Below are 12,338 nucleotides of genomic sequence, written 5' to 3'. Positions count from 1 at the left end.
GGAGTCCAAAAACAAATAACAGAAGTACACAATAATAGAGTAAAAGTTTGCTATCATTGTATAAAAAACATAATAAAAAACAGAACAGATAACACCAAAGTAAAAGTTTACTCTCATTTTATCAAACAAAAATAGAGCACATACCAGAGTAAAATTTTACTCTCATTTTATTAAACAAAAACAGAGCAGAAACCAGAGTAAAATTTTATTCTCATTTTGTCAAGCAAAAACAGAGCACAAACCGGAGTAAAATTTTACTTTCATTTTTTCAAACAAAAACAGAGCACAAATCAAAATAAAATTTTACTCTCATTCTATCAAACAAAAACAGAGCACAAACCAAAGTAAAATTTTATTCTCATTCTGTCAAACAAAAACTAGAGCACATACCTGATTGAACTCGGCAAATCGACAAAAATAAGTCAAAAACAAAAACAAAAAAACTAATTAACATATGTCGAAGATCAAATAGTTACTACGTCTTCTATCATTATTGTGTCTTCTCTCTCTCTCTCTCTCTCTCTCTCTCTCACACACACACACACACACACACATAGCTCTCTCCCACAAATCTTCACCATATCCGCATATCATCTCTCATACCTCCACCATCTCCATTGTCAATTGGTGTTGCTCATCGTCATAATCATCCGAAAAGAAAGTTTTCGATGATGATTTTTTCAAATCTTGAGACAGAGAGCTTATTCCTTAGGTGCAAACAACGAAGCCATTGATTGAAGATGTGAAAACCCACATTTAATTATTCTTAAAAGAAAATTAATTAATTAATTAATTAATTAATTAATTTTATCTACAGTCTATCTGAAATGTATATTAGTGTAAAAGTTAGTTTTAAATTGACCCAATTCAATCACTAACAAAGACATGATTAAGAATAATAATTTTGTGGGTGTTCAATATTTGTTGTTTATAAATTATTTTAATTAGGATTCAATATGATAATTATTCTTACTAAATACCTTAGTTAAAAATCTTAGTGTATCAATTTTCAGAAACCCACACAAACACAAAAAAAAAAAAAAAAAAGAGAGGAATCAAACCTTTGCAGATATTTGGTGGAGGCTTTCCACATGTTGGTTTGCATGCTTGTTTAGGAAAGAAGAGCTGATTATGCTCTTGGAATTGAGGGAAAGAGAACTTAGAATGAAGAGAAAGCAAGAGAGAGAGAGAGAGAGAGAGAGATGTGCTCAACAAGCATTGTATATATATATGCATGCAAGCATTCATTGTATATAGATGTGCATGCAAGCATTCGGTGAAAAAAAAAAAGAAGAGAGAAATCTCTGAAGCAACCAAGCTTAGTAGTAGGAGAGGAAGAAGAGTAGGAGATTAAGGAAGCCAAAATTCTCAACCATTTCGTCACCCTACAACTAAGTAAGAAAACCCTCTCAATCCTCTCATTTTTTTATTTTTGAAATTTTCAGATTATATACATATGATAAATTGTCTAAACTTGTAGATAGGATTTTATTTATAATTGTATAAAAATTTTATGATGGTATATTAAATATTGGTAATCTGAAAATCATGATAATATTGTGGAATTTGGACTTGCGTGTGTAGTTTATGCCATTAAAAAGATTATTGAAGATGTTATTTGACCCTTTGAATCTGTCAGAAAGTTGTATGAATTTTTAGATAATTTTATACTCAAACTTTGAAGATGATTTCTTCTAAAACGTTGTTGATAATGATGTCTAATTCATCCAAAAAAAATTCAACAATTATTGAGTTTTGTATGAATTTATAAAGATTTTTAACCAAATCTGGAGCTATAGACAGATTTTATTATGTGTTTTGAAAAATCATTAAAAATTTTATATTAAACCAAATCTGGTAATTTCTAAGAAAAAAATGAAATTTGAGAAGTCTAGTTGCATAATAAATTTTTAGATCATGGAATTGATTTATAAACTTAAGTACAAAATTAATTTAAGAAAATATGATAAATCTGTGTCATAAACACTCTTCAAATTTTTAAGAATTATTTATAATTTATTTTTGGAAAATGCTTTCTGAAAAATGACCATAACATATTTATTGAGTATTCTGTAGATTTATATGAATTTTAGAGTTGTATAAGTAATTTATTTATAATTTTATTTGCAAGATATACATTCTGAAAATTTTGACAGATTAAGGAGAAATCAAAAATTATCTCTTCAATTGTTATTTATAACTTATTTTTGGGAAATTCTTTCTGAAAAATGACCTAAACATATTTATTGAATATTCTGTACATTTTCACGAATTTTAGAATGTATAAATAATTTATTTATAATTTTTATTACCTAAGGTATAACCTGAAAATTTCTGGACAGATTTAAGATCATCACTTCAATTATTTATTTGGATAAAAATCAATTATTATGTTGGTCTAATTCATCAAATATTGTAAATTAGTAACCTATGTATGGGTGTATTGTGGTTTATTTAATATTGTGCTAGTCTAATCTTATAGATTAAAAGTCCATGCACGTGTGTAATTATGATTTATTTTCCTTTTTTTTTATATCTAAATTATTATTTCATACCATGGTTTAAATAAATTGTTTATTTAAATTTTGTACAATTGTTTATTATTGTGTGACATGTGTAATATTTTATGTTAGAATTTTAATGAGTTGGTATAACATTATTGGTAATTAAATTTTGAATTATTGTGAATATCTCAACGAGTAAAGAGACACGAAATTTAACCAATGATACATTAAAATGTAAAAGTGATGGGGTGAGCCCGGTCTAGAATCTTACGCAAGTGAGTTGCGAACCCTAACATGGCACGGGAAGGTATTTCGGCTCTTATCGGTGTAGGCGATATAAGGTTGGTGGTGCGGGTGTCACAACATAGACCGTTCCCTTGGGGCAGACCGTGATGTCATGACTCGGGTATGTAACCCTGGTGCGTGGGCATCATTGATAGTTACTGTAAGTAACATTTGAATATTTGACCAAGGAGGAGTCAGAATTGCCCATGGCTATTGCTTAGAGCATCTCCAATGGTTGTTGCTATATTGGGGTTGCCATTGCTATAATTTGGCAATGAATAGTGTTATTTTGCCAAATTATAGCAATGGTGCTCCAATGGTTGTTTGCTATTTTTGGCAAATCTCAACCAACTTTCCCTCCAACTTTGTAGGTGTTGTTTGGATATAGGTTTTTTGTGATTTTATTTTTGTTTATTTTTTTGTCTTTTGTGACATTTTTTTACCTGTTTGTTAAAAAAATTATATATTTATATTATTCTCAACTAGACAAATATAAAAAATTTAAAAAAATGAAAAATTGGAAAAAAAAATTGTTTGATTAATTCACCCCACCAAAAAACATATCACTACATATTTAATAAATTTTTTTAACTACGCATAAAAATTAATTTTAAAACCAATTACCCACCAGCAACCAACCACCAACAACCATCCATTATTAACCCAACATTCATTCACTCACATCCACCCACCCAATAACCATCCATTATTCATCCACCCACCCAACAACCATTCATCATTCATCTACCCACCCAACAATCACCCATTATTCATCCACCCACCCAACAACCATCCATCATTCACCCACCCACAATTTTCTCTATAAACATAACATAAGATTTTCTACAATTTTCATATTCACCTACCTATCACTTTCATATCTTCAAAACTCTCTATACCCACCAAGAAGATTTTCTACAATTTTCACATTCACTTACTCACCCATCCACCTACAATGAACAATTTGAGTAAAGCCATATTAAATGGTGATTTTGATGAATCTTCATCATCTGATGATGATATCATCATGATGCAACTATTCACAGCACAACAACAAAGATTACAGATGTTAAACCTAAACCAACAAACCAGACGTGTTGGTTCCACAAGTGGTCGTCGATACATTAATCGTGAGAGGGTCAAAGGCGACGAACAAATTTATAGAGATTATTTTGCAGATAATCCTGTCTATCCAGAAGAACACTTCCGAAGACGTTTTCGAATGAGGCGGTCATTGTTTGTTAGTATCTTACACGATATTCAACAAGTGAATGAGTACTTCATCCAAACCCGTGATGCCACTGGTGCTCCTGGATTATCCGGTATACAGAAGATGACTGCAGCACTTCGGATCCTCCAATACGGCGTGCCTGCTGATGCTGTAGATGAGTACATTAGAATCAGCGAAAGTACTGCAATTGCCGCCTTAAATTTTTTTACCAAATCAATTGTTGCTACCTATGAAGCCGTTTACTTAAGATCTCCAAATGAAGCAGATGTCGCCTGATTATTGCAAGAGGGAGAGAAACGCGGGTTTCTTGAAATGTTAGGGAGTTTGGATTGTATGCACTGGCGTTGGGATAAATGTCCAAGTGCCCAAGTCGGTGCTTACACTGGACACTATCACAAACCAACAGTTGTACTTGAGGAAGTTGCCTCCTATGACTTGTGGATTTGGCATGCTTTCTTTGGCATGCCTGGCTCTCTAAATGATATTACTGTTCTTGACAGGTCGCCTTTATTTGCTGAATTAACTAGAGGACGTGCCCCTTCTGCCAACTACACCATCAATAATCACGCATACACCATGGGGTATTATCTTGCTGATGGTATCTATCCTTGTTAGGCACGATTGTGAAAACAATATCTCAACCTCAAGGCGCAAAGAGACAACTATTTGCGAGGATGCAGGAGGCATGTCGGACAGATGTCGAAAGGGCATTTGGAGTGCTCCAAGCACAATTTAATATTGTCAACGTGCCAACTAAAGGTTGCAGTGATGAGGATCTATACTACATCATGAAGACGTGCATTATTTTGCACAACATGATCATTGAAGACAAGCGTGATATTCTAGAAAATGAACGCAGTGCAGCACAACTTGAGACTGATACCAGTAATTTGGGCTGTCAAGTGTCATGCGATCCGAATGAGGAGTATGCTCAACTTATGTTGAAGCGACAAAGGATTAGATCTGTTGAAGCCCATAATGTAATTCGTAATGATCTAATTGAACACTTGTGGTCCCGAGCTGGAGAGTTAGATTAAGTTTGCATTTTATCTTTTTAATGACAGTTAATGTCATTTAATGTCAGTTAATGTCTTTTTATTCTAATAAAATGATCTTCATTTAATGTCTTTTTATTTTACAATGTCTTTTAATGTTAGTTAATGTCTTTTCATAAAATGTCCTTTTTTACATTGTGAAGTACAAAATACTCAAAAATAAAATAAAAAAAATAACATGAAATTTCATTACAAAATAAAAACTACATTGCAAATAAAGACTAACTTTCAACCAATTACATTACAAATAGACAAATATAAAAAATAAAAATATCTTTTTATTTCCTTCATTTTAAAAAATATATTTATTTTTTTGCATTATACTTTATTGAAAATATTAAATAATAATTCAAATTAGTGAACATTATACATTGAAAAAATAATATTACATTGTGAAGTACAAAATACTCAAAAATAAAATTAAAAAAAAAACATGAAATTTTATTACAAAATAAAAATTACATTGCAAATAAAGACTAACAATTACATCAAAAAAATAAATGATATTGCAAATTTAAAAAATACATTATCCCGTAATTATTCATCAGGAGGTAGGGGAAATAAAAATTTGGGCTGCATACATTTGAGGACCACTTGGCGAAAATCCTATTTTTTCGCATTGTGTAATATGCTTTCATCTGAGGGTGTATAGCGATCCCGGGTTTACCCTTGTTGTACAGTGATCCGGACATGTGTCCGTGGATGTTGGTATTTGTTTATTATCTTGTTTGCATCCTCTTTACTGGTATATTGAGTTATAGGATGTGTTGGGCAGGTTTGTTATAGGTTGGTTGTGTTTGGGAGCCTAGTGTTGCTGCCCAGATTTTTGGTCCTTCGCTCGAGCGAGGAGTTTGTCGCTCGAGCGAGAGTTGAGTTGTGTCTGGTGGGTCGAGCCAGGGTGGCTTCGCTCGAGCGAGTGTTGCGTCTGGTTCTGGACCTGAGAGTTGCCTTTCTTGGCTCGAGCGAGCTTCCTTCGCTCGAGCGGTCTGGGTTTTTCTTCGCTCGATCGAGAACTTCTTGGCTCGAGCGAGAGTTTTCTGTGTCTGGTCGCTCGAGCGACCAAGTCTTCGCTCGAGCGAGCGTGTTTTATATCAGCGGGCAGTAGCGTTTTAAACATCACTTTTTCACTTCCTTTCTTTGAGCAAAACCTAAATCCGACACTCTCTCTCTCTAAACTTACATTCTCTCTAAGATTTGATCTCCCTAGAGTGTGAATCTAGCCTAGGGCCTTTGTTAAAAAGATAGAGGGCGTTGAGAGCTTTGATTTAGTCTGAAAAAGTTTGGATTTGGAGCAAGTTGATCTTCGAGTCTTCATCTCCTTTGTGGCTTAAACTTCGAGGTAGGGATATCCTACTCCTCTCTATGGATTTTGTCTTTAAATTTTGGCATTTTGAGATGTTGGGGTTGGTTTGGTAATTTTGTGAAAGTTTGGGGCTTTTGTGCAATTTTACAAAAGTTGGGGTTTTATTCATAATAAACTTAGATACATGTTTGGCATAGAGAAATGGAATAAATGTTGAATCATTGATGAAAATGGGACCTAAGGGTTGAAATGGTAATTATGGAAAATGGCCTAATTACATTGATTGATTAATTGGGATAATTAATGGTAAGAAATGAGGAAATGAAATGTTGATTGAATATCCATTTGTGCATTTATTTTCTGCTTAGAAATAACTGCTTTGGGCTATCGGTGGAGGATAGTCGTGATTGTTGTAGACAATGCATGATGATTAGGCAAACTGAAACTAATCAATGAAATGTGTCATGAAACTTGACGGTTGATAGAATACATTAACTGTATGTATTAGGTGATTGTATATAGAACCAATGTGTTTATATACGTTATGTGTAGAGGAGGAGATAGGGGATGTACTCCGCGGTTTAGGGGAAGATAGGGGATGTACCTCTAAACCGGATAGTGTTGGGAGAAGATAGGGGATGAACTCCATAGACACAGCTCATACGCTTGTCTAGAGAAGTGAAGATAGAGCTTATATGCTTATCTGTGAATGTGGGATATTGTTGTTATACATATCTGTTGAGAATGTGGATATAGCTTTTATGCTTATCTGAATGTGAGATATAGTTTTTATACATATCTGTGGAAATGATGATAGAGCTAGCATGCTTATCTGTTGAAAAAGGGAAAAATGAAAGGTAACTTAGACTCATAAGTTGTATGACATAAATGTGTAATTTATGTGAATGTATCCGTGTTAGCCATCTATCAATTGCTAATCTTTTAGTCATTGTTCATGGTTGGTTTAGTGTATTTCTACTGGGCTGTGGCTCACCCTATATGGAAATATCATTTTCAGGTGCAGGTAGCATGCCACCTCCAAGGACATAGCTGGGAGGCTAGAGGCGGACATACTTTTGTCGCTTAACTTTTGATGTATTACATGTAACTTCAAGCCAAGGGCTTAATGTGTAAACGAGTTAGTACTCTTTTGTTGTAACCAAGTGTTATCTTGGAAAGCTGTAAGCCCGTAGGGCATTTTGTTTTGATGTTAACATGTAATACTTATGTAATGTAACTCTAATGTATAAAAGAATGTGGTTAGTTTATATGTAAATGCATGTCTTATCTGATGGGTTTATTGTTATTATTTTGAGGGCGTTACAACTTGGTATCAGAGCGTACCGGGTTCGAATACTTCGGGTACGTGGGAAGTGATTAGTATCACAATGGGTTTGTCTCGCTTGATAGAGACTTAGATGTATTATCATATGTTATGTGCTTAATTGATAACATGCTTATGTGACTATGTGGGTATGGAATTTAATTTCTGGGATGTTGATTGGATCCTTGAGTTTCTGGGAGGCTTGTTGGAAAAGCACTTGATCAATGCTGTTTCTAACCGGAACTCTAGTAACGTCTCGGGACTATCATTATCCGGAAATGAAATTCGTAAGTGCTTATGTGTTTATGTGCTTATGTGGAGTGAATTACAGTTGTCCATGCATTAGGACATGAGTGTTTAGTTTCGGCACATTTATGAATGTGCTAATGTTCTGTGTTACCTTTATTAGGATGTCAGGACGAGGAAGAGGTGCTAGGCGTGGTAGACCTGCGAGGCAGGAAGCGCCGTTACCGGGTGAGATTCCGGCAGTGCAGGAGGGGGTTGGTCAGGCCAATGTGGCCGAGCCAGTGGGTCAGCAGGCTATGGGTGCCTTGGCCAGAGAGATAGCAGGAGCTTTGGGTATTCTTAGAGCTGGGAATCAGGCCGCTGAGGCAGGGCCTTCTTTCTTGAAAAGGGAGTTCTTCCGGTCTAATCCGGATGAGTTTGTCAGGGATCCGAAGGAGCCACTGAAGGCTGATGAGTGGCTAGAGCAAATGAGTAAGACGTTCGAGATGCTTGGCATCGTGGACGGAGCACTAAAAGTGACCTTGGCATCCTTCCAGCTGAAGGGAGATGCGGGTCAATGGTGGAAGTACGAGAAGGCTCGTGTTGGTGGTACTTGGGAGGCGTTTATAAATGCTTTTCAGGAGAGGTTTTTGTCTGCAGCAGCTAGGGAGAAGCTGAGGGATCAGTTTAGCCGGCTTAATCAGCAGGGCTTGTCAGTGGCCGAGTTTGAGGCTACTTTTACCAGTCTGTCCAGGTTTGCACCTGAACTAGTGGCGTCTGAGGAACGTCGTTGCTATGAGTTTGAGCGGAAGTTGAGGTGGGGCCTCAAGTTGAGAGTTGGTGGGTCTTACATCCGAGAGTATAGACACCTGGTAGATGCTGCAGCTCATATGGAGCTTATGATGCAGGAGGAGGATGAGGGTCAGAGAGGCTCCAGGAGGAGCCAGGATGGTCAGGGTGATGGCAAGAGGCAGAGGGGTTTTAACCCTCAGCAGTCGCAGGGTGGTGTTGCTAGATCGACCTTCCCAGTCCCAAGTGCAGGCTCTGGGAGAGGTGGTCAGGGGGATTTCACCTGTTACAAGTGTGGCCAGTTGGGTCACAAGGTTTCTGTTTGCCCGCAGAAGGGTGGGAGTCAGAGAGCTGCTTCTTCTTTAGCTAGACTGCAGAGTCAGAGTTTGGGCAGGGGGCAGCCCTTGTCTTGTTATCAGTGTGGACAGCCTGGGCACCTGAAGAGGTTTTGCCCGCAGTTGAGTGCCACTTCGGGAGCGTCTGGTTCTAGGCAGACGTAGGGTTTTCAGCCAGCTCAGTCTGTGCAGGCCTCGAGGGCCAGTCCGGGAGCTTCATCATCTCAGTCTGTGCAGCAGTCTTTTGCTCCGAGAGGTGAGCAGGTAGACCAGGGGCCTACGGGGCGCATGTATGCTGTTACCGCGCAGGATTTAGTACCGGCTCCATCAGTAGTGAGAGGTACTTTTCTGTTTTGCAACTCGGTTGCTAGTGTGTTGATAGACACGGGTGCATCTCATTCTTTTGTATCTGCTGCATTTGCATCAGTTTTGGAATTGGAGTTAGCACAGTTAGCATCTCCTATTTGTGTGGTATCGCCTTTGGGTGGTGAGTTGATCCTGAAACAGGGTGTTAGAGGATGTGATATAGAGGTCGCCGACTATAGGCTTCCTTTTCCGTTTGTTGTCATGCCCATGAAGGGTTTTGATGTTATTTTGGGTATGGACTAGCTATCGTCATACCGGGCTGTTATTGATTGCTACCGCCAGAGGGTCACGTTATGTACCTTGAGCGGGGAGTGGTTCCATTTCTTGGGAGACCGGGTTGGTAGTGTTTTGCCACCGGGGTATGATTCGCGAGGGCGAAGTGAACTTAGTGGTCTACTTGCTAGCTTTGAGAGTGGTGAGAGTGGTGAGACCCAGCATGTATTGCAGAGGGTGGTTTGTGAGTATTCGGATGTTTTTCCCGAAGATCTTGTTAGTTTGCCACCTCACCGAGAGATAGAGTTCTCTATTGATTTAGTGCCTGGTACGGCGCCGATTTCTATGGCACCTTACCGTTTTGCTCCAGCAGAGTTGGTTGAGTTGAAAGTTCAGCTCCAGGAATTGCTAGATAAGGGTTTTGTTCGCCCTAGTGTTTCACCGTGGGGAGCACCGGCCCTCTTTGTTAAAAAGAAAGATGGTGCCTTGAGATTGTGTATTGACTACCGGAAGTTGAATCGGGCTACGGTTAAGAATAAGTATCCTATGCCCCGTATAGATGATTTGTTTGACCAGTTGAAGGGTTCTCGTTGTTTCTCTAAGATAGACTTGAGATCGGGTTACCACCAGTTGAGGGTCAGAGATGAGGATATTCCGAAAACGGCATTCCGTACGCGGTATGGCCATTATGAGTTTCTGGTGATGCCATTCGGGCTTACCAATGCACCGGCAGTCTTTATGGACTTGATGAACCGGGTTTTCCGGGAGTTCTTAGACCGATTTGTGGTCGTCTTTGTGGACGACATCCTTATCTATTCGCCTTCAGAGGAGGAGCACGAGGCACACTTGACAGTGGTGCTTGAGTTGCTTAGAGCCCATAGGCTGTATGCCAAGTTTGGGAAGTGTGAGTTCTGGCTGAGGGAAGTCAAATTCTTAGGCCACGTGGTATCCGGGGAAGGGGTGTCTGTTGATACATCCAAGGTTGAGGCAGTGCAAGATTGGGCACAGCCTAAGAGTGTGTTTGAGATCCGCAGTTTTCTAGGATTAGCTGGGTATTACCATCGGTTTGTGAAAGATTTCTCCAGGTTAGCGTCACCGTTGACTAGGCTGACTCGGAAGGGAGTCAAGTTTGTGTGGAGTGAGACTTGTGAAAAGTCATTCCAAGAGCTGAAAGTTAGATTGACCACCGCTCCGGTGATGATTATTCCGGAGAGAGGGTTGGGTTATGCGGTATATTGTGATGCCTCACGAGAGGGTTTGGGTTGTGTGTTGATGCAAGAGGGGAAAGTGGTAGCTTATGGCTCACGTCAGTTGAAAATACACGAGAAGAATTACCCCACACGCGACGTAGAGTTAGCAGGAGTGATCTTTGCCTTGAAAATCTGGAGGCACTACCTTTATGGTGAGAGGTTCGAGGTATTCTCGGATCATAAGAGTTTGAAGTATCTGTTTACACAGAGAGACTTGAATTTGAGACAGAGGAGGTGGATGGAGTTCATCGAGGATTATGATTTTGAGTTGCACTATCATCCGGGAAAGGCCAATGTTGTGGCCGATGCCCTTAGTAGGAAAACCATTAGTGATGTTACTAGTATAGCCATCCGGGAATGGGAGATGTTGGGAGCGCTTGGCGAGTTTGATTTGCTACTGGGCGAATCTGTTGAGGCTGCGGCCTTGTTTTCTGTTGTTGCGCAGCCTACACTTGTGATTAGAGTGTTAGAGGCACAGAGAGGTGACCTTGAGGTAGAATCCCTCCGAGAGAAGATCTCCAGTGGGAAAGTTGAGAAGGGTTTGACGGTGTATCCCGACCTGAGTGTGAGATACCGAAACCGTTTGTTTGTACCGGAGTCTTGCCGAGAGGAAGTACTCCGAGAGTTTCATCATTCGCGCCTTGCGGTGCATCCGGGAGGTACTAAGCTGTATCAGGATTTGGGTCGCCAGTTTTGGTGGCGGGGTATGAAGAGAGATGTGGCTGATTTCGTATCGAAGTGTCTTACTTGCCAGCAAGTGAAGGCTGAGCATCAGAGGCCAGCGGGTTTGTTGCAACCCTTGCCTATTGCCGAGTGGAAGTGGGAGCATGTCACTATGGACTTTGTTGTAGGTCTTCCGAGGACTCAACGGGGTAGTGATGCTATTTGGGTGGTTGTAGACCGGTTGACTAAGTCGGCGCACTTTATTCCTATGCGCGTGAGAGATTCGGTAGATCATCTTGCCGATTTGTATATTCGGGACGTAGTGAGATTGCACGGGGTCCCAGTGACGATCGTCTCAGATAGAGATCCTCGTTTTACTGCTAGGTTGTGGCAGAGTTTGCAGAGTGCCTTGGGCACTAAGTTGACCTTTAGTACGGCTTATCATCCTCAGACTGACGGGCAGTCCGAGCGTACTATTCAGATCCTTGAGGATATGCTTCGGGGTTGTGTCCTTGACTTCAGTGGGACGTGGGAGAGGCACTTGCCCTTGGTAGAGTTTGCCTACAACAACAGTTTTCAGTCTAGCATCGGTATGGCACCGTTTGAGGCCTTGTATGGCCGACCGTGTAGGTCTCCAGTTTGTTGGGCCGAGGTGGGTGATGCACCTTTGTTGGGTCCGGAGTTGGTTAGGGAGACAACGGAGAAAGTTGAGCTTATCCGTAGGAGGCTTGTTACAGCCCAGAGTCGACAAAAGAGTTATGCCGACCGTAGAAGGAAGCCTTTGGCGTTTGAGGT

At 39.5% G+C, this 12,338-nt stretch overlaps 1 protein-coding gene across 1 annotated transcript; it reads left to right on the top strand.

The window, feature by feature from the left end:
- The first annotated feature begins 3,744 nt into the window (after nt 1-3,744).
- On the top strand, nt 3,745-4,296 carry LOC114285019 (uncharacterized). Its single transcript, XM_028227999.1, has one exon. The coding sequence runs from the start codon at nt 3,745-3,747 to the stop codon at nt 4,294-4,296; it is 552 nt and encodes a 183-aa protein (XP_028083800.1).
- The last annotated feature ends 8,042 nt before the right edge of the window (nt 4,297-12,338 follow it).

Source organism: Camellia sinensis, chromosome 7, assembly GCF_055761805.1.
Source record: "Camellia sinensis isolate YWXY chromosome 7, ASM5576180v1, whole genome shotgun sequence".
In the NCBI taxonomy this organism is placed as follows: Eukaryota; Viridiplantae; Streptophyta; class Magnoliopsida; order Ericales; family Theaceae; genus Camellia; species Camellia sinensis.
Note: the sequence above shows the minus strand (reverse complement) of the source record. Positions and strands in the feature narration are given on the sequence as shown.